Source organism: Hyperolius riggenbachi, chromosome 6, assembly GCF_040937935.1.
Source record: "Hyperolius riggenbachi isolate aHypRig1 chromosome 6, aHypRig1.pri, whole genome shotgun sequence".
NCBI classification, from domain to species: domain Eukaryota; kingdom Metazoa; phylum Chordata; class Amphibia; order Anura; family Hyperoliidae; genus Hyperolius; species Hyperolius riggenbachi.
The window spans coordinates 93,611,957-93,632,866 of record NC_090651.1 but is presented as its reverse complement, the minus strand read 5'-3'; the positions used below and the strand labels follow the sequence as shown (position 1 = coordinate 93,632,866).

The window sequence follows — 20,910 nt, the reverse complement described above, 5'->3', positions numbered from 1 at the left end:
AATCTCAAATCACCCAAGAGGTAGGACCAACCATATCGTCCAGCTTTTCCCAGACATGATGATAGAGTAGGTTTTAGGAAAAATAAAGTATGTATTCTAGGCCTGCATTGTTTGCATAAGTAATCCACATGTCCGGGGTCTTCTGGAAATGGTTGAGCCCAATGGTTGAGATGGCCTACATTTGTTCATGAATCATAAGTCTGTGAACTCTGGCAATTACTGGCTCAAGGACTAGAGTAGGTTTCAGCCATTGGGAGGCTAAGTAGGATTTGGCTGCCATGACTATAAATTGGCTACAGCAGTGGGCTGGAAATGTAATGCCTAAATGGACTGCTGGGTTCCTAGACTTTGAATTTAAATGTCATGCAAAATGTTTGCTGCTTGAAATAGGACCAATCAAAATTGCATCCTGTCATAATGATACAACTTGCATAAAAAATTGAGTGCAAACTGGAATTGTTTACATATCATTTGCCCATCTACCCGAGAGAACTACTATCGTCAGAAGGCCGACGAGCCATGCCTGGCCTGCAACTGCAATCCTGTTGGTATGTGGCATGTGTATCTGTAGTGCTGAAAAGGATGTTTAGGTTTTCAAGCTACACATATGCTAGCTGTTGGGTGAGGATGGAACTGCCTTGCTCTTAAGCAATTACCTTTGTTCTAACCATGAAGCTTCAGTCAAGCAGGCAGTGGGCAGGAAAACACTGCCACTGTTATAGATCTGAAAAGAGACTAAATCCCTTCTAAAGCCTGCAATGTAATAACCGTTACATCATTGTATAGAAGTACGTAGTTGAGAGCAATAACCACTCTCAGATTCTATATGTAAACCATTTTTTTCTCCTCCCTGATCCACATCTCAAAAACATATGGATAAGTTAATTGGTTTCTCCTCCCAAGCTAGTGTTAAGGTGGCCATACTTCTAGCAGTTTTGGTGGCCGATACACAGATCTCTGATCGGAGAGAGATCTGTTGGCCACCATAAACTGCAGACTGATTCCTGATCAATTTCATCATGAAATCTTTTGGGAATCTGCCTTCTGACACCGCCTCGCAGCCCCGTCCGCTGTCCCCCTAATGTTTTATGACCTCCACTCTCTGTACTCGTGTACTTATACATTATCCGTCCGCGCTGAGTGTCCTTATTGTACTTGCGCATTTGTGTCCCCACATGGTTGTCGGCGTTATAGCGCATGGGGCATGTGTGTGAAGTCACACATGCGCCCCACGTGCTATTTCTTGATAGTCATGTGGGGCCGAATTCGTAAATAGGACACTGACACTTAGCGTGGGCAGTGGACAGGTAAAGTATAACTGCACGGGCACAGGGGGCAGGACATGAAACATAGGGGGAGGGGGCAGGCAAGTCAATCGCATTTAAAACTGGATTTGTAGCCACAGAAACCGTATTTGACATAAAGATATGATGATATTTGAGCACTTGGTTTAGTAAGCTTTCATATGCTATACATACTTGTATTTAGATTTGTAGAGAGGGGCCTTAGAACTTTGCCAATGAGTGGAAGCAGGTGTCCAGATCAGGAAGCTGAATGAAGTCAGAACATCCACACACTCATTAATAGTGACTTTGGAAAGTAATGGTGGCAGAGGATCGGCAGGAGATGAGTAGCTTGACTGAGGCCAGAAATTGCATCCCACATATTCCCCCGACAGGTTTCCTTTAAATTGTATGGGTTACAATACATATCGCTGCTTTGTGCCGCTGCCATTTCCTATGTTCTCCCATGTCCTTTGTCTCTATAGGTCAGTCCTGCCTCCCGCCTCCACACCAGAGTTTATTTTCACATCTCTGACTATAAAGCCTCCCCCTGGGCCAGTAACAAATAATACAGCATTCTATAAACACTCAGGCGGAGTGGATGGTGTCTGTCTTTACAGGGCCATGTAAATAAGCGTCCTGCGGCCTGTAAACAAAGCAGACCGCACACTGTGATTATCCACTGGCTCTGTCCATAGCAGGAAGATCATTCCAAGCCATCAGCAAATTCCAATACTCCTAATGACTTTGTGACTGATATAAACCCATAGATCGCCCATCAATGTATATTTCACTAAATTCATTTTATGTTAAAGAAAATAATGTATAAAAAATACATTAGAATACAAACCATGCTAATGTTTCCCAATGAATTTTTATTTTATTTTTTCTGAATTTTGCCTGTGGAAGGATTAGGGCTTCAGTCTGGTATTTATATTGTTGCTTGTTTGTTCTTTTTTTTTTTTTTTTTCTTGCAGTCTGTCACAGTTGACAAAATTTCCTCACACTTACTTCAATGGTAGATGTCATTGGCGTGTAAAGAGAAGGAAAATCTCCTGGCTGTTAAACACATAGGCCTCAATTCACTAAGCAGTTTAGACTAGTCTACATATGGTTTGGTGTAATGTTTTAGGCCCGTTTTTAGATCTGGTCTAACATTCAGTAATTACACAATTCACAAAGGCAAACAAGGAGTAACCACGCCTACTTTTTCTGGCAGAGATTAGACCAGCTGATTTCTGTCAGTAAAGTAATTCTGTGAGGTATTTTAGATGTGAGGATGGAACTTTTGAATTCAATTATGCAGGAGTTTGTATGCAGAGGAGAGCTCATCAAAGGAGAAGGATGTCAGTCATAGCTACTTGTTTGTGAATTGCATCTTTTGATCATTTCCCCTGCTTTACAGACCTAATTACCAAATGTTTTAGACCAGGTGTAAAAACAGGTCTAATGGCCCATACTCACGGGCGACTTTTGTCGCCCGTGAGTATGGGCCGTCGCACACGCGCGCACCCCGAACTGTCGCCCGCCGCTCATGTCGCCATGCGATTGAAACTTTCAATCGCATGGCGACAGTCGCCGCTGCCCCCCCGCCGCAACTGTCGCTAGTCCGCGTGAGTACGCGGACTAGCGACAGCAACCTCCATGTAGGTACATGGAGCTTCCGGCGGGGGGAGGAGGAACGTCAGCGACAGCTTCCGCCTTGCCGCTGGTCCCTCTTCCGCGTGTGTACGCGGAGGGACCTGGCGAGAAGCTGTCGCCGGCCTGTCGCCCACACGCTCACGTGTGCTGGCGACAGGCCACATTTCTCGCCCGTGAGTATGGGCCATTAAACATTTGGTAATAGTGAATTCCCCTTTGATGCAACTGACCAAACCATCCGTAGACTAAAAACCATCAGTAGACTAGTCAAAACTGCTTAGTGAATTGAGGCCATAGTAATTTAAAAAAAAAATGGGAAAGGTTTAGATTTTAATAGCCCTGAAGTTAGAGTAGCAGGACAAGTAAGTCTTATGCTTGGTACACACCATGCAATTTCCCCGTCAGATTAACAGGTCGAATCAATTTCTGAGGGGTCCGATCATTTTTCTGAGCGATTTTCTGATCACTTTTGTACAATGATTGTAAATCATTGGACCTGTCAGAAATGATCGGTTCCACCTGTATGATGGGAAATTGTGTGTACACACACCCTGAATACATTTGCACGTACTAGATGCATAATAGATGCATAATTAAGAACTAAGTTGTAGGCAGGACCAATACATGGGTCATTAAGTACACTGGCCAGTGAGAGTCTTTGTTGAGAAATACAACAAGGAACTGAATGCGCTTTATATTTCAGCGTAGCAGGAATCAATAAATACAAACAATTGGTGTATGCATACAAAAAGAATGAATCTCTAGTTATAATCTTGGAGTTCTGCATTCTATTTTACATTTGTAAGGGAGTACATTGTAATTCTGCTGGTGTGAATGGTTAAGTGAGTGAGAAAAAGCAGCTGGGCAATTCCATAACGCGTGAAAAAATACGCCAAAATTACACCTTCCTGTGCCTCCAGAACATAAAGGTTTAGATTTTGTCTTGCTTTTGTTATTGTCTATTGCAGTTGGTGGGATTGCCTCACTTCCTGTTATGAAGTGGTTAAGAGTCATTCAGTGAACGTTCCTGTTTCCCACTAAGCACCGCGTTCCCTCCAACTTGTTCAGCGCAAAATAATTAATTGACCTATCAGTGGATATAAACGTTCAGATGTATTCCCAGTTGGCCTATCCTCTGTTTGAGCAGAATGTAAAGGAAAAATATTTGGGTCATATTTTTCAGAAGGAATCCTCCTCACTACAACCAATTACATCTTTAACAAGCTGTGAATGGAAACTGCTTTGACAGAGGGGGCAGGGATTGTAGTGTGCTGTAGGGGTGGTCAATGAGATGCAACTAATTTTGAGTTGATGCAGCACTATGTAAATTTTGTATGCAAATTTAAACGGCTTGAAACGGAACTAATCAAATCCTGCTGAGGTAAAATTTGATCGGTCCATTTTCAAGCTGCATTTATTTGCATACAAAATTTACATGATCCTGCATCAACTCAAAATTATTTGCCATCTCATTGACCATAATTAGTGAGCAGATTGCACCATAACTTTTCAGAAATATCAGGAATAATAACACAGAGATGCAGGTCATTGTTGTTCTGTTCCCCAGGAAAAGGTTGTATAGCCAGCCCTCCAGAGAAGGGGCATGGGCGGTGTAGGTATGGGGTCTCTGTGAAAGACCCGTTCACAATTTTTACTTTAAAACGTTGTCTTTAAATATTGTTCCTTCCATGACTTTATAAGGCCTGTTGTGGGTAAATGCTTGTTGTGTAGTTGCCTGGTGACGTTATTGACGGCCTCCTTTCCTCTATGCAGGCTCTCTCAGCACCCAGTGTGATAACTCCGGAAGGTGTAGCTGTAAGCCCGGAGTAATGGGTGAGAAGTGTGACCGGTGCCAGCCTGGCTTCCACTCCCTCACTGAGGCTGGCTGCAGGTAAGTCATTTTAGAGCAATATGGGGTACACCATGTCCTTGGCTGCAGGTTGGAAGATATAAATATGAATATGCACCTCTGTTTCCGTCCCCAGGCCCTGTGCTTGTAATGCTGCTGGCAGTACAGATGAATGCAATGTGGAGACGGGGCGCTGCAGCTGCAAAGACAACGTAGAAGGCTTCAACTGTGAAAGGTAGCAGAAGAAACTGACGTTGCTGCCGGTTTGCTGCTGCCATGTTTGCAGTGATATTTGTGTTGCCTTTATCTCTAAATTTTCAAATTGGATGCTTTTTCCCATTTTTGTATGTTATAAAGTATGAAACACTTGGCTTTTATTCCTAAAGGTACCTGTAGAATGTACACTTTGGTTAATTAGGGGGCTTATTTTTAAAGAAATGGTGATCTGATAACAGATAGCCACTTCTTGGTTTTTGATATTTAAAGGTGGCCATACATGGTACAATTTTTCAATTAGATAATTTAGTTCGATTATCCCATTAGATCGAATATAAAGATTTTTCCAGCATGTCCGATCATTTTTCCAGAAAAAACGGGATAATCGTTTGAATTTCTTGCTCGAAAAAAAAAAATATTTTCAACTTTCATTCAATTCGATCATTTAGATCGAATAAACGGGAAATCGAACGTTTTTATAGTACCGTGTATGGCCACCATAAGAATGCTATGTTTATAAAGGAAGAAACTCATTTATTATGGCGATTTTCTGTGCATTTAATCCTCTGCAAAAGATGATCCTCTTTGGTCCATACCAGCAAATCTTCTGTATCTCCGGTGGGAAATTCAGACATGCTTTTGCTAGGGCTCATGTCAATTGTTGCAGTGGTGCAGACGGGTCCAAGCATCTCTGGGCAAGATTTTAAAAATACCCTAGACCAGTGTTTCTCAAACCTGTCCTTGTTACTTCCCTAACAGTGCATGTTTTGCAGGCAACCTCACCAGTGCATAGGTGGGGTAATTAGTGCCTCAGCTACATGGAAACAATAGAAGGGAGTTTGCCTGTAAAACATGCACCGTTGGGGAGTCACGAGGACAGGTTTGAGAAACACTGGTCTAGGGTCTTTTTAAAGTCATGCCTGGACAATTACGATGGTGGGTAGAGCTCCAAATTGGACTATGGCATGGTACTTGATTAACTCATTAGCAGCTTCAATACGTTCTCTTGTTTGAGATAAGTGTACTGCTTTTGAGCTCAGTCTGCAGAACGCATAGTATGTAAATTCTTGGAATGCTTTGATCTCTCTCTCTGCTACCAGAAAATATAGAAACTGAAAGCAAAAGTCCTGTTATTATTTCACTCTGCCCCCTAGTGACAAGTGGACATAAATACACATTACAACAGTACTAATTAGAAGCAATAAAATGTAACAAATCAGAAAAAAGTGCTGAAATAAATTGGCCTGGAGCACATGCAAGCCCCTAAATAAATTGTCTGCTAAAGGGCTAAAAAGATCGTTAGTTATCAGAACCAAAGACCTTTTTTTTTAAGGATCCACCAGGATGAGTTCTTTTGGCTGAGCATTGGGAGAGCAATTGCATTGCAGAGGTGACAGAGAAGTCCATGCTTTAGTACAAAGTCCAGCCTTTCGGCTTAACTCTGAAGTTTGTATTTGTCATTTTAGGTGTAAACCTGGATTCTTCCACATGGATGCAGCAAACCCCCGAGGCTGTACCCCCTGTTTTTGCTACGGCCACTCTTCAGTCTGCAGCAGTGCAGAAGGCTTCTCAGTATCTGCCATCACATCTACGTTCGAGACCGGTAATTATTGTACAGCTGAAAATTCTATCACCTTCTAAAATAAGCTGCGTGGTTAATAAAGTCCTTGTGATTCTCCTGGCTACTGTTTCATAGTACCATATCCTCTCTGCTTATTACTTTAAAAGCCGTTACTTATTGCTTTGGCCAGCTGTACTCGCACTATGACGTTTCTTATAAACTGCCCAGTCATTTGCCTTGTTATCACCCAGCCCGCTTCTCTTATCATCCAGAGAACATTACCTTGAGTTTGCGGTTCCTGGTGGGTATGTTATCATGCCAAACCTGTGCTGGTATTATGTCTAGCTGTGGAGGAACTGTTGTAAATAAGATAGTGAATTTGCTACTGCTTGGCGGTATTCACTTATTCTATCACAAAACAGAAAATCATACATGTTCTTCCATTGAGCAATGCAGACTGTGTCAACCTTACTTCCTGTCAAGCCACAAACTAGACATAGTAAAGAGCTCATAAACCCTGATGAATAGAAGTAGTAACTGTTGGCCTGTTATCGAGCCAAGCAAGTACACTGGCTGTTGGCCTGTCTGACCCTCAGACACTTTGAACATCCAATCATAATGTAAGTCTAGACCAAACAACGGTTCCTTTGCAGTTTAACGTTAGACTTCATAAAACATAAAAGGTTCAGTTGAGGCCTGCAAAACCGTATACCCTTCTGTGTTACAGCTAGAATTTCTTTGAAGACTTTGACTTCTTTTTGTATTCACGTGTGGCAGATGTCCCGCAACTTCCTGTCATGAGATTGATCGAATTGAAAATAATTAAAGTACACCTGACATGATGGCATATGGAGGCTGCCATATTTATTTACCTTTTAAACAATACCAGTTGAATGGCAGTCCTGCCAATCTTGTTTGGCATCAGTAGTGTCTGAATCACACACCTAAAACAAGCATGCAGCTAATCCAGTCAGACTTCAGTCAAAATACAGGATCTGCATGCTTGTTCAGAGTCTATGGCTAAAAGTGTTAGAGACAGAGGCTTAACAGGCCAGCCAGGTAATCTGCATTATTTAAAAGAAAATATGTCAGCGTCCATATCCATTTAATTTCAGGTGTGCTTTAAGGAAACTTTCCAATGAAACACCAGTTCCCAATCGCTGGTACGCAAATCTACACCCCTGAAAATTTCATTCAACAACCAGGGGTGTAGCCACGCATACCTGTTTATTTACAATTGCGGGCTCGCTCCTGTTCACCTTTGTCGCCATCCCGCTGGTCCGTGATAGGTGAATGGGAACAGCTGTTCCCAAGGCCGATCAAAGTGCCTGTAACTAATGGATGCCGGTTTTCATTCTCAAAGTGAAAGTAAAACACGTACACATAATACTTTCTGTGTACTGTTCACATTACACAGGAATAGTGTGGCGACATCTTGTGGCCAAAAAGTAAAAATATACCCACAAACACTATAGTTTATAAAAATATATTTTTATTAGTGATTAGCATAGTTGGCAGTACAATGTGGAGCCATTATACCACACCCAGAAGTGCATAGATCCTGTCACTTACAACTCGTACGGAAGGATGCCAGCTTTAGGTTAGGCTGAGCGCTGCAGGGCTAGGGTGAAATGGGACATTTATATAGATACATTATTGGAGTGCTGGAGCTGAATGAAATTTCCCCAAAAGTGGATCACTTTAGAGACACTTAAAGGGAAGGTTCAGGGACAGAACTACTGAGCCTGCGCAGTATAGCCCGGAGGACGTCCGATGATGTCATCGCGCCCGCGTGAAACGCAGATTGAAGCGCAGAAGAAGCCCGACCTGGCCGCCGGCCTGGCCAGGTCGTGCGCGCCACCGGGAGCCTGCGGAGCGGCGCCGAGGGCACCTCCTGCCTGCCACGGGCTGGAGGAAGCCCCAGGTAAGTGGATTTGGATTTTTATTATTTTTTTGCCTGTGCTTGAACCTTCCCTTTATGCCTAAAGAAAAAAAAAATAGTTTGACTCACCTGAGGCTTCTACCAGCCCCCTGCAGCTGTCTCGTGCCCTTGCAGTCTTGATCGGATCCTCCGCTCCCCCGCCACTAGTTACTACTTTCAGTTGCCGACAGGCCTGGCCACGCGTCTCCTACGCATTCCCGTCTGCAGTAGCATCCTGCGCAGGGCGCTATTGCAGGCGGGAACGTGTAGGAGACGCTGCAGTGTTCTCCCCAGAATTTTTTCCAGCCGGGTGGTATGAAAAAGTAGCCGGGTGGGGAATGTTATGCTGGGTGGCATTAGGTGGGAAATTGAGTGCGCAATATCCCCCCCCCCCCCCCCCCCCCAGATACCCCACTTACACCACCAATATATATAGGAAACATGGGGGGGGGAGAAATATTGTTGGTTTCACTTTCGAATCTGCAGATTGAACCTGGCTGCAGTTTCTAATGTGACACTGTCAGTCACACAGGATGTTGCTGGCTACTGGCTGTAAAGGGGCCAGGGTGTCTCACACCCTGTGTCTCTGTCTGCAGTTGCCCTGGGTGGTGGCCATCTCCACAAAGGCTCACTCTCCTCTCCCCCCAAGCTGCAGCTCTCTTACACCAGTGACACTTGTGGCGTTAATCAGAGCTGGGAAAAGCAGCGACAGGACAAGATAATCATGGGGTAAAGGGGTCAAGTATCGTTAAGTTCTGACTGGCAGAAGTTGAGTTAGAAGCTCCCCTCCTCCATTAGACGACAGCAAGACTCGCAACACACACAAACACGCTGCGGCTGGACCAGTACAGGGAGAGGACAGCATCTGGCAAAACATTCCACGAAGATCAGAGCTGTGTGCTCTCCCTCTCTTCAGTTCATTTGAGCTGCGAGTACAGTGAGGAGGGGGGCAGCGTCTGGCTGAACATTCAGAGACGAGAGCCGTGCTTCCTCTCTTCAGAGCTCATAGGAGCTGCATGACGTCTCCTGCATTCCCCCGCCCCTTCACACAACTCCCGGGAGCTGAGGAGGAGGGCGGAGATGGCGTCTCTGAGTGACAGCGGCTGGCTGCACTGATACAGCCGCCGCTGATCACTAAGAAATGCAAAGAGCAGGGATAATTTACCCGGGCGCTCAGAGAAGAACAGCCGGGCGGCGCGCCCTGGTAAATGGCTCTGGGGAGAACACTGCGCTTGGCCTGCGCAGGCGCAGTAAGCCTGTCGGTCAAAAGTGAAAGTAACTGGTGGCGGGGAACAGGAGGATCCGATCGTGACTGCGAGGGCACTGGGCCAGCTGCAGGGGGCTGGTAGAAGCCCCAGGTGAGTAAAACTGTGTTTTTCCCCCTTAGGCTTAAGTATCCCTTTAAGAAACCATTCATTTCCCACACTGAACCATGTTATCTTCATCAAATCCCTAAAATCTCTAAAAATGGTAAGAGTTTATTTCCAAGCAGCACCTACCTTAGCGGTAACCCCGAGTCAGGCTCGGGACGGAAAGCCACAGCTCAGAGTGATAATCCCGAATTGGATCCATCGGAGGTGTGGAATGTGCAAGGCTGCTGCAGATCTATATAGTAGTATGTTTTTTAGGGTCTAAAACAGGCATGGGCGAACTTGGCCCTCCAGCTGTCAAGGAACTACAAGTCCCACAATGCATTGCAGGAGTCTGACAGCCATAGTCATGACTCATAAAGGCAAATGCATTGTGGGACTTGTAGTTCCGTAACAGCTGGAGGGCCAAGTTTGCCCGTGCCTGGTCTAAAAGCTTGAGGGAAAATTGCACTGCTTTTGGACTATAAATTTGGAAATAATCATACCGCCATGGAGGTTAAAAAGGTCTTCAGAAAGCCAATTGGCACATTTCAAGACAAAGCAGTGTGCTCACAAATCTGCAGTACCAGATTATGCAAGGTCTGAAGAGATTACGCAATCTCCTCTAAACTATAAGGAGATGTTCAGTTTCACATAATACAATTACAGTATGTGGCAGCATGGACAGCAGGGTCAGCCAGTCTTCATGCCCCCAGCTTACCACAATTATGCGACTTAAAGGATACCCGAACTGACATGTGACATGATGAGGTAGACATGTGTATGTACAGTGCCTAGCACACAAATAACTATGCTGTGTTCCTTTTTTTCCTTTTTCTGCCTGAAAGCATTAAATATCAGGTATGTAAGTGGCTGACTCAGTCCTGACTCAGACAGGAAGTGACTACAGTGTGACCCTCACTGATAAGAAATTTCCCTTTTTATCTCTTTCTTGCTCTCAGAAGCCATTTTCAGGTGGGAAAGTGTTTTATAGTTGGAATTTCTTATCAGTGAGGGTCACTGTAGTCACTTCCTGTCTGAGTCAGCCACTCATATACCTGATATTTAACTCTTTCAGGCAAAGAAAGAAAAAAAGGAACACAGCATAGTTGTGTGTGCTAGGCACTGTACATACACATGTCTACCTCATCATGTCACATGTCAGTTCGGGTATCCTTTAAAGGACTTATGGGCCCAAATAAAAAAAGTTAAGTACCTGCCTGAACTTTGAATGCACGTGCAGTTCTGCCGGGTCCCCGCAGTTAAATCGTCCCCCCAGGCTGCTCCCGACCCCACAGCCCGGGTCGGGCTCTCCTGCCTCTAGCAACATGGCCAGCTGAGCTGGTCGCTGTTGCGCAGTCTGCACAGACGCGAGTGCGGGGACCCGGCGGAACTGCACGGAGGGTGCGGATGGCGTCCTCCGTGCATTCAAAGTTCAGGCAGGTACTTAACTTTTTTATTTGGGCTCGTAAGTCCTTTAAGAGCTAACTTACTTGTGCGGTGTTTGTGTGTTTCAAATGTCTACAGAAGGCTGAAAATTGATCAAACTGCTGCCCTGCCAGTTTTGCACTGCCCTATGCACTGAAATGCTATTCAAGCATGGATTGATCCACTGAGCAATAGACAAGTGTTTATCACCACTACTAATCATATGATCAACTAATAAACTCAACTTTTTACTAATTGCTTTATTCATATCTATAATTTTAAAAGGCTAATATATTAAGACGTGTTGGGGGTGTGCTTTGTGTTTTAGATACCGACGGCTGGTTGGCACAACAGAGGGATGGTGCGGAGTATCCCCTTTCTTGGGTGTCTGAGACCAGTTCTCTGTCTGTTATTTCTGAAAGCTACTTTCCTATCTACTTCATCGCTCCAGGTAAGCAGAGATCAGCCATTTGTCATATGTGGAATCTGTGTTGTCTTAGTAAATGATTTTTACATGCACAGAAGCTCTTTAGGCCTGGGACCCAGCGATTTCAGGGTGATTTTTGTGATTGATTCCATTGTTCTGATTATATTGGTTACTGGCAATTCAGTCTTTATTGGGCACGACTGATCTTTCTGATCAACTACCATGGCAATTGGAAACGATCGATTGGCTGTTCAATTGTAAAGTTAATGGGGACCTTTATACATTAATTATGGCAACATGCCATTGTCTTATGGGCTTAGGCCGCTATTCCACCGGCAGTTGATAGGCAGTGAAATGCCTCTAAAACTCTCACAACTGCTTACTACTGCCGGGTAACTGCTCATTCCTACCTGGTAACTGCTCACTGCTGCCTGGAAACTGCTTGGTCAGCACACAGTTCAACTGTCTGTGGAAAAGAGGCCTTAATGCAGTGTTTTTTTTTTTCCTTAGCCCATCTGCATTTTTGAAGTAAAAGGAATGTGAGGGGAATCCAGTGTTTCTCTATAGACCTGGCTCATAGACCACTCTAATATTCAGAAGCTGGGAAGCTTACAATATTCAGAATGGGCAAAATATTTTAACAAAGTGGAAAAAAACCTGGCGGGATTTGAGTAGGTGCTTACGTGTTCCACTGATGAGGGATAGTTTATATCAGGGGTCCCGAACCTTTTTCAGCTCGGGGACCACTATCCAGACCAAACCTTTCCCTGGGGCCCGGTTGCGGGGGGGGGGGGCGGGGGTGGTCTTTAAGAAGTATAGCTGCCCCAGTATAGCCAATATAGATGCCCCAGTATAGCTGCCCCACTATAGCCTGTATAGATACCCCAGTATAGTCAGTATAGATGACCCAGCATAGCCAGTATAGATGACCCAGTATAGATGACCCAGTATAGATGACCCAGTATAGATGACCCAGTATAGCCAGTATAGCTGCCCCAGTATAGTCAGTATAGATGTCCCAGTATAGCCACTATAGATGCCCCAGTATAGATGCCCCAGTATAGCCAGTATAGCTGCATGTGGCCACCGCTGTGTTAACTTAGCTGGCATCCGCTTCCTCTGTACATATCCTGGTCAGCCTCTCTCCTGGTTTCTCTCATAACAGGCAGTGCGTCTCCCGGCTGCTGTGAAGAGGCAGAAGCAGGAGAGCGGCTTCCTGTAACGGCGATGCGTATCGCCGTTACCATGGGAACCGCTTCCCAGCTTCCTGCTTCTTTACAGCAGCCGGGAGACGCGCTGCCTGCTATGAGAGAAAATGGGAGAGAGGCTGACCAGGATATATACAGAGGAAGCGGCCGGCAGCTAAGGTAACACAGCGGCGGCCATGGGGGGAGGGGGCGAGAGGACAGACCGGCGGCCCAGCTGCAAACGGCTCACGGACCAGCAGTGGGCCATGGACCGGTGGTTGGGGACCCCTGGTTTATATTATAGAGACATCCACCTTTCAGTGCGTAAACAAGAGAGAACATTGTTGCTGCAGAATGTGTGCACTTGGGCTTTGTAGTGCAAAGGTGTGTAACTATAAATCATGAGGCCCACCAGATAAACTTTGATGGGGTCTCCCAATGATCACACCCTTTCTCTTGTCTACCCCTGGTGACCCTCACAGCCTGGGGGCCCATCTTGCAAGGGCTATAAAACAAGTGCGGACGTTCTAATCTTCACACCCATAACAAGTGTAGCCACAAAACACCTGAACTAAAGGATAGACCCCTATGTCCAGAAGAAGGGAAGTAGTAGTCGGGGCCTCTGCGATCATAAGGGCTGCTCACCCTGTATTTTCCCCCCTGAGACTGTCCGTATAAAGCCTTGTCTGTAGAAGTGTTAGTTGCATAGCCCACATCATTGTCACATCTTGGTGTCTGTTTATAATATGCTCTTCCTACACAGCAGTCAGTCTTATCCACCACTAGAGGCAGCTGTTGGGAGGACAGAAGACAGTTGTTGTAATGTACTTAACTTAGCAGCCTCTTCTCCATGTTTATTTAGCACCCTCTAGTGGTACACAGGTCAACAATATAGACTGTAAGCTTCCATAAGCTATTGGTTGTGAAATTCTGGAATTTCAATTTAAATATTTTCCCCTGTGGAGCATGTTGTATTTCTTAGTGGTGGTTTAGTTTCCTGGTGCTTCTGTTGTTATCTAAGAATATCATGGACCTGATACAAGTGCTTGCACATCAAGATAGGGCGGGTTTCCTAACTCTTTGGCATGCAGATCAGTCCTGTTAGGTAAAGATGTATTTGGCCACCTAGTCTTTTGGTCTGTTTCGGAGTCCTTTACATGATTTTTTACCCAATGTATTAAAATGATAAACCTGTATTTCTGTTAATCCCAAGTTTTGAGCTGCGTTTTGCTCCCTTCAGACTCTGTTACGATGTCTTCGCTAGCACGCTCCCAGCTGTTTGCATAAGAGAACAGAATGTTTTATGCCGGAAATTAATTCATTATGGATTCTGATATCATGATTGTCTCCTGAACTCTGTTAAACATTATTTGTAACTGGCAGACTAATTATTATGAGGTAGAGGATAAGCTGTCCAAGAATCAGGATGTGGTTTATTTTAGAAGCAGCTGCTTGTAGGTCAGTGTCTCAATGTCATTCCTCCACATCTTTTATGTGCTCTGCCATCTAGTGGATGGTCGTGGAACTGCATACATTAGGGATTGCTTTCTAGCGTTCTATTAAAGGACAACAGAAGGGAGAAGAATATATGGAAGCTGCCATATTTATTTCCTGTTTAAAAAAAATACCAGTTGCCTGGCAGTCCTGCTGATCTATTTGGCTGCAGTAGTGTTTGAGTAACACCAGAAACAACCATGGAGCTAATCTTGTCAGATCTAAGAATAAATATTAGAAACACCTGATCTGCTGCATGCTTGTTCAGGGTCTATGGCTAAAAGTACAAGAGGCAAAGGATCAGCAGGATAGCCAGGCAACTGATTTTGTTTAAAGGGAACCTAAACTGAGAAGGATATGGCTTTTTCCTTTTAAAATATCACCAGTTGCCTGACTCTCCTGCTGATCCTGTGTCTCTAATACTTTCAGCCACAGCCCCTGAACAAGCATGCAGATCAGGTGCGCTGACTGAAGTCAGACTGGATTAGCTGCATGCTTGTTTCAGGTGTGTGATTCAGCCACTACTGCAATCAAACAGATTAGTAGGACTGCCAGGCAACTGGTATTATTTAAAAGGTAACATCCATATCCCTCTCAGTTTAGGTGAAAATTTTCACCATCCCAACCTGAAATCACATAATGTAGTTTTATTTAATTTGTTACTGTTGGGCACCTAAAGGGCAACTGAAGAGAGAGGTATATGGAGGCTGCCATATTTATTTCCTTTTAAATAATACCAGTTGCCTGGCAGTGCTCCTGTTCTATTTGGCTGTAGTAGTGACTGAATAACACCAGAAACAAGCATGTAGCTAATCCTGTCACATCTGACAATAATGTCAGAAACACCTGATCTTCTGCATGCTTGTTCAGAGTCCACGGCTAAAAGTATATTAGAGGCAGAGGATCAGCAGGCTAGCCAGGCAACTGGTATTGCTTAAAAGGAAATACAGTAAATATGGCAGCCTTCATATCCCTCTCACTTCATTTGTCCTCTAAGTAATATCACAATTGAGTAGGTTTTATTTATGCGATATAAAACTGTGTTTTTTTTTTCCCCCTAAGAAGTAATTTCAGTAATCAAATACAGACATTTGAAATTTGATTTTTTTTCTCAAATGGCAACTGTTAAACGTTAACATTTCCCAGCTGGTTTCCCGAAATGGGTAACATTTTAAGAGCTTTCAAAACACTTAGACCAATTTCATATGTACAGTAGCTATGTAAAAACGATATTAGAACTTGCTTATAGGATGAGGCAATGCAGATCAAAAGTATAGTGGAACACTTGTGTTTTAAAGACATGTCTTTTTACTGTATCGGCTCATCCTTTAATAAGTTATAAAATGGTTTGAACTGATAACTACATATTATGAACTGCGAGTGTCTGAGAGTGTTTTGAAAGCTTCAAATGTTACCATTTCAGAAAATGTTCCTTTTAGAGCAAAGTCTATTGAGTTGCTCATCATGTAAAAGCACACAAAAAAAACTTAAAAATGAGACCTACCCCACCCTTAAGCTCAACAGGGTGCGGAGCCAGATCAGATAAAGTATAAAACAAGTTTAAGTGATTTCCGGGAAATTTTGAAATGCTTTGTTTTTATTCCCACTGAGAAGTCCACACACCACACACACACACACACACACCCGCACCCACACGCGCGCGCACACACACGCACACACACACGCGCACACACGCGCACACACGCACATACACACACGCACGCACGCACGCACACACACGCACACACACACACACGCGCACACACACGCACGCACACGCACGCACACACACACGCACACACACACACACACACACACACACTTTCCATATAAGTGATTCAGGGTGTTCTTGACAGAAAGGTTAGTAATGAGATACACACCAGATGGCATTAGGGCATGAGCCCACTGCTGCGTTTATAAAACTGCATGCATTTTTCATGCGTTTAACACATTTCAAAAACGCATGCGTTTTTACAAACGCAGCAGTGGCTCAAGTCCTGACTTGTATTGTAGTGAAGGGGATGGATTGCACAGTCTATATTCCAGGACAAAAATATGGTTAGAGTCACAGCCACTCTAGTCACGCAGAATTGATGATCCCTTATGAAGCTGGATGCAATGAAATCCTGAGCAGTACAGTACAAAGAGCACCACCCAATGCAAACTGTGGTTTATTGGGACAAGCCAGCATGTTAATGCAGGTCATTACAATGCCCCCACCCACCTCCATGCATAGGGCACAGTGATTCTGGTTGTAACAAGCCGATTGATATGCTGGATTGTCCCAATAAATCAGTTTACATTGGATGGTGCCCATGTTCTGTCTTTTCATACTGTATGTCTTGCCTTGCTTAATTTCTCTTGCAGGAGCCCACTAATCAACAGTAAGAAGGACCTTCAGCTGTGACAGAGCCTATTCATGGCGAGATAGTTTGTAATCTTTCTTGTTTATACATCTTTGCTGAGTGCCGCACACATCACTCTCTGCCTTGTGTACAGAATAAACTTGGAGCATTAGTTGTGCTGTTGGTCAGCACAGCCAATCACAATTCTTGTTTCATTTGCCAGCTAAAAACTCATTGGTTTCTCTGGGCAGCTGCTCCACTTCTGAGCCAGTATTCTCTGCATCTGCCTTGACAAACTATCCGCAGTGAGATTGAGTTAGTATGAACACCAGTAAATGGATCCCTGGGCTTGTGATCTTTGGAGGACAGAGTATTCCATAGTAAATCTCATTAGGGGGACGCAAGCAATAATGAAAACCTGAGACAGGTCCTCCAGTATTTGCACAAATCAAAACTAGATAGATAAAATGTGTTGAGTACCACTTTTATTGGAAATGAATGGTAAGCGCATGGAAATGTGCTTCATCGATACATGGGTTTGGAATCTGAATAGGTGTTGATCTGCAAACGGGTAACACACAAAATAATGCAAACCGTATGATGAGTAATCCTGCTAGGGACCTTGTCATTAATGGTGTCATGGTAGGTTCTCTTGAAGTGTACACACAGCTGTATAGTGTCTGACAAGCTCTGAGTCATCCTGGAATATGTTCTTGGACAGTGTAATCAATCTGTCTGTAGTTGTGGAAAATATGACAGGTGTTCTATTCTGATAAAGTTATTTTTACACACAAATGTTTGCAGTCCTGTAACTTTATTTTGAGGTATTTAGCTCATCCGCTGTGAATTCTTCCACTTCTTGCAGCAAAGTTCCTTGGCAAGCAAGGCCTGAGTTACGGCCAGAACTTGACGTTCAGTTTCCGGGTGGAGCGAAGGGACACCCGCCTGTCGGCAGAGGATATGGTGCTGGAAGGCGCCGGGCTCCGGGTTTCTGTGCCCCTCATCGCTCAGGGCAACTCTTACCCCAGTGAAAATTCCCTGCAATATGTATTCAGGTAAACAAAATGTGTATTTTCCTGTCGCCATCCTCTGGTAGATGGAAAGAGATATGCCACACTTACAATCCTTTCTTTGTGGAGTGAAAGTGTTTAGATTTTCAATGACAGTGTTTACAAGCAGACACGTATTAACACATTCCTTCCTACAGTTCTGTGTTCAAAAGAGGAGCAGTGAGTGCAGATCCTGGACAGAGAAATGGAGATATAGCCTACGTTAATGTATCCTGGTCACTGGGATAGATGGCTTTCTGCCCTCTGGAACTCATCCAGTACGACTTTCATGGATGTTGAGACAAGCAGATCCATGGCTGGAAAAGGGTTAACGCATTAATCATACAAAAATCCCCAAACATTCCAGATTTTCCTGAACTACCGTGACCTTTTAATTTCTATTAATAACTGTACAATATGTGCCTGTCTCTGTAGCTATCTGTCTTCCACCAGTCCAGTAACACTTCCAAAACAAACCCCCAAACTCTCCACTTTCAGATATTTTTGTAAACTATGATGGGTGAAGTGTGTGTTCCACAAAGTCTAGGAATATTTTGGTGCCTTTGCTTTAAATAGTTTTCGGATTGTTGACCCAGGTGGAGTAAGCAGGTCAGGTGATCCAACTCCGCTGGCTGCATTCTTGTTGCAGGTGTGTGCCATGGAGACAGCCAAAGCCAAGCAATTCAGCCAGGCAGGCAACAGACATTTTTAAAAGCAGGCAACAATGCCACCTTTAAAGTGAACCAAGCACTATTTTTAACACCCAGGGCATCCCAATAGCACATTAAATATGTGTGCCAACAATGTGACTCATTAATACAAAAAACTGCAATTGTACTTCTTCTTTTAACATTTAAAAGTTTAGCAGAGCCCTTTATTACCTTACTTCCGATCATTCTGCCTGATCGCAGAAGTTTCAGGCAGATAAGGACTGATGTAATTATTTGATTGCACACATTAGCATAGAGCAAACAAAAGCTTTGAACAGTGGGGGTGGGGCAGTGTACATAGTACACTGTGCTTCACAGACTTTAAGCCCCATCTACACGATACGATTCTTTGTACGATTCAATTACGATTCTATTTACGATCCGATTAAATCCGACATGTCCGATCATGATTCGATTCAATTCGATTTGCCATTGTTTTGCAAAGGCAAATCGAATTGAATCGAATCGAATCATGATCAGACATGTCGGATTTAATCGGATCGTAAATAGAATCGTAATTGAATCGTACAAAGAATCGTATCGTGTAGATGGAGCTTTAGATTTGTCACAGATGCTATCTTCACACCTTCCCCTGGATTAATAATGGGCAGCAAGAAGGGGGGGAGTGGGGAACTTAAGGTGCGTTCACACGCACTATTGTAACAAATGACGGGTCCGTCAGACTCTCCCGCTGGGCGGACTTTCTGCAGACAGTAGGACGTGTGTACACGCTGTCTGCAGACTGACAGATCTGCTCTGGGATTTAATAGCCATTAAATCCCAGGAAAACAAAATGGTGTTTGGCTCCCTAATAAACCTGTTTCAGGCTTCCCTCAGTGTTTTGAGTCTAATATGTGATATTACTGATCACCCATAGTCAGATGTTCAGAATTTTACAGAAAAATAAAAGCCGTATAAGAAGATCTAGAGCAGGGATCCCCAAACTTTTTTGGTCAAGGGCCTGGTCAACATACTTCAGACTGCTGGGGGGCCAGAACATATGTTGAAAAAATTTACATTGAATGTAGGTATTGGTTCCCCCCCAATCATGCCCGGTGGAGAACTCCCAGCAGCAGTCATTCAGTCATGCGGCGCCCGGAGAACGTCTTTGTGCACCAGACAGTGAAGCATACCCAGGTGACCACCTGCCGTCCAGTTGGACAGCAGTGTCACCTGATGCAGAATTGGATTGGAAGTCAGTGAATGACTGCTCGCTGGCTTCGACAGTATGTGGATGGGTGGTGCCAGCACTGCTATTCTATATGTGGGCCGCCGTTATTCAAAGGAGCAGTGGGCCACATCTATAAGTTATAGATTTTGTGTTGGGGGCCAGTAAAAATGCCTCAGGGGGGCCACATTCGGCCCCTAGGCCTTAGTTTGAGGACCACTGATCTAGAGCATAGCTAGAATATTCAAGGTCCTATAGTAGACTTTGGTGGACGGTTTAGCCTGTTAATTATTAGACACAAAGGAAAACTGGCAATAACCTGGGGCACTTCTGCTGCATTTAGTTCAGCAGCTCTTGGTTGCATGTTTGAAGGGTTGGGAACTATGATGTAAGGCTCAACACACACCATACAATCTTGGTTGTTCAATCTTACCACTTTCATGTAATATAAGAGCTTATCCAATCAATCATTCAAGGTATTTTCAATCTGTTGGCCCTTATACTACATAGATTTGGTACATCTGTACAACCAAGATTGTATGGTGTGTGTTGAGCCTAACTGTGGAGTACTGCTTTATCTATGTGGTGGGCTTTTGAAAATCTGATTAGCACAACAGTGGTGTGGTTATTGCTGCTAATGTGCTATATAAGTTTGTGCTGGTTAAACTGATGAGCTAAAGAATTGTATCAGTTGACAAAAGACGCCACCTGCTACTGGGCACATAGTCACATACGCAGCGCTCCAGCTTGGCAGTTGTCCAGCAGCAGGAAACCACATGGTTATGATGTGGCTGGAAACTGTTGCAGGAAACATCCCGGCAGTGGTATCTCAACTTAGCCACTGCAGTATACTGTGAACACTTGGTAGGTGGGATGAACCAAGAGCTGCTGAACTAAATGCAGCAGAAGTGCCCCAGGTTATTGCCAGTTTTCCTTTGTGTCTAATAATTAACAGGCTAAACCGTCCAAATAGAAATATGTATTTTGGGGAGTCACCCCAAAGTGGGCGGAGCTACCAACGGCCAATGGAAATTTAGCAATTTTCTATACGCTACTCCTCCCAGAGTTTTAGGAGTAGAATTCTGGAACTTTGCACACTTGTTCGCCTCATACCCGATTAGGTTGCTTGTGCTTTGTTAAGCAATCTCACCCTCCGGGCCCCTGTGGCGGACCCCCAAAGACCCCATTTTTCCCATAGACTTTCATTGGAAAATTTGAAACTTGTGCCACTCGTACACTTTTGAAGTTACACTCACCAAACTTGGGTCACTTAGTCATGGGG

The 20,910-nt window shown here is 44.2% G+C and overlaps 1 protein-coding gene across 2 annotated transcripts in view; it reads left to right on the top strand.

The window, feature by feature from the left end:
• The window catches only part of LAMC1 (laminin subunit gamma 1), a 214,148-nt gene that overhangs the window by 143,727 nt on the left and 49,511 nt on the right, over positions 1–20,910 (top strand). For both annotated transcript variants that reach the window (XM_068239676.1, XM_068239677.1), the window contains exons 6-10: positions 4,698–4,815; positions 4,910–5,008; positions 6,456–6,592; positions 11,577–11,699; positions 17,567–17,756. In XM_068239676.1, the coding sequence (XP_068095777.1) occupies positions 4,698–4,815; positions 4,910–5,008; positions 6,456–6,592; positions 11,577–11,699; positions 17,567–17,756 (667 nt within the window). The remainder of the gene's footprint in view (positions 1–4,697; positions 4,816–4,909; positions 5,009–6,455; positions 6,593–11,576; positions 11,700–17,566; positions 17,757–20,910) is intronic.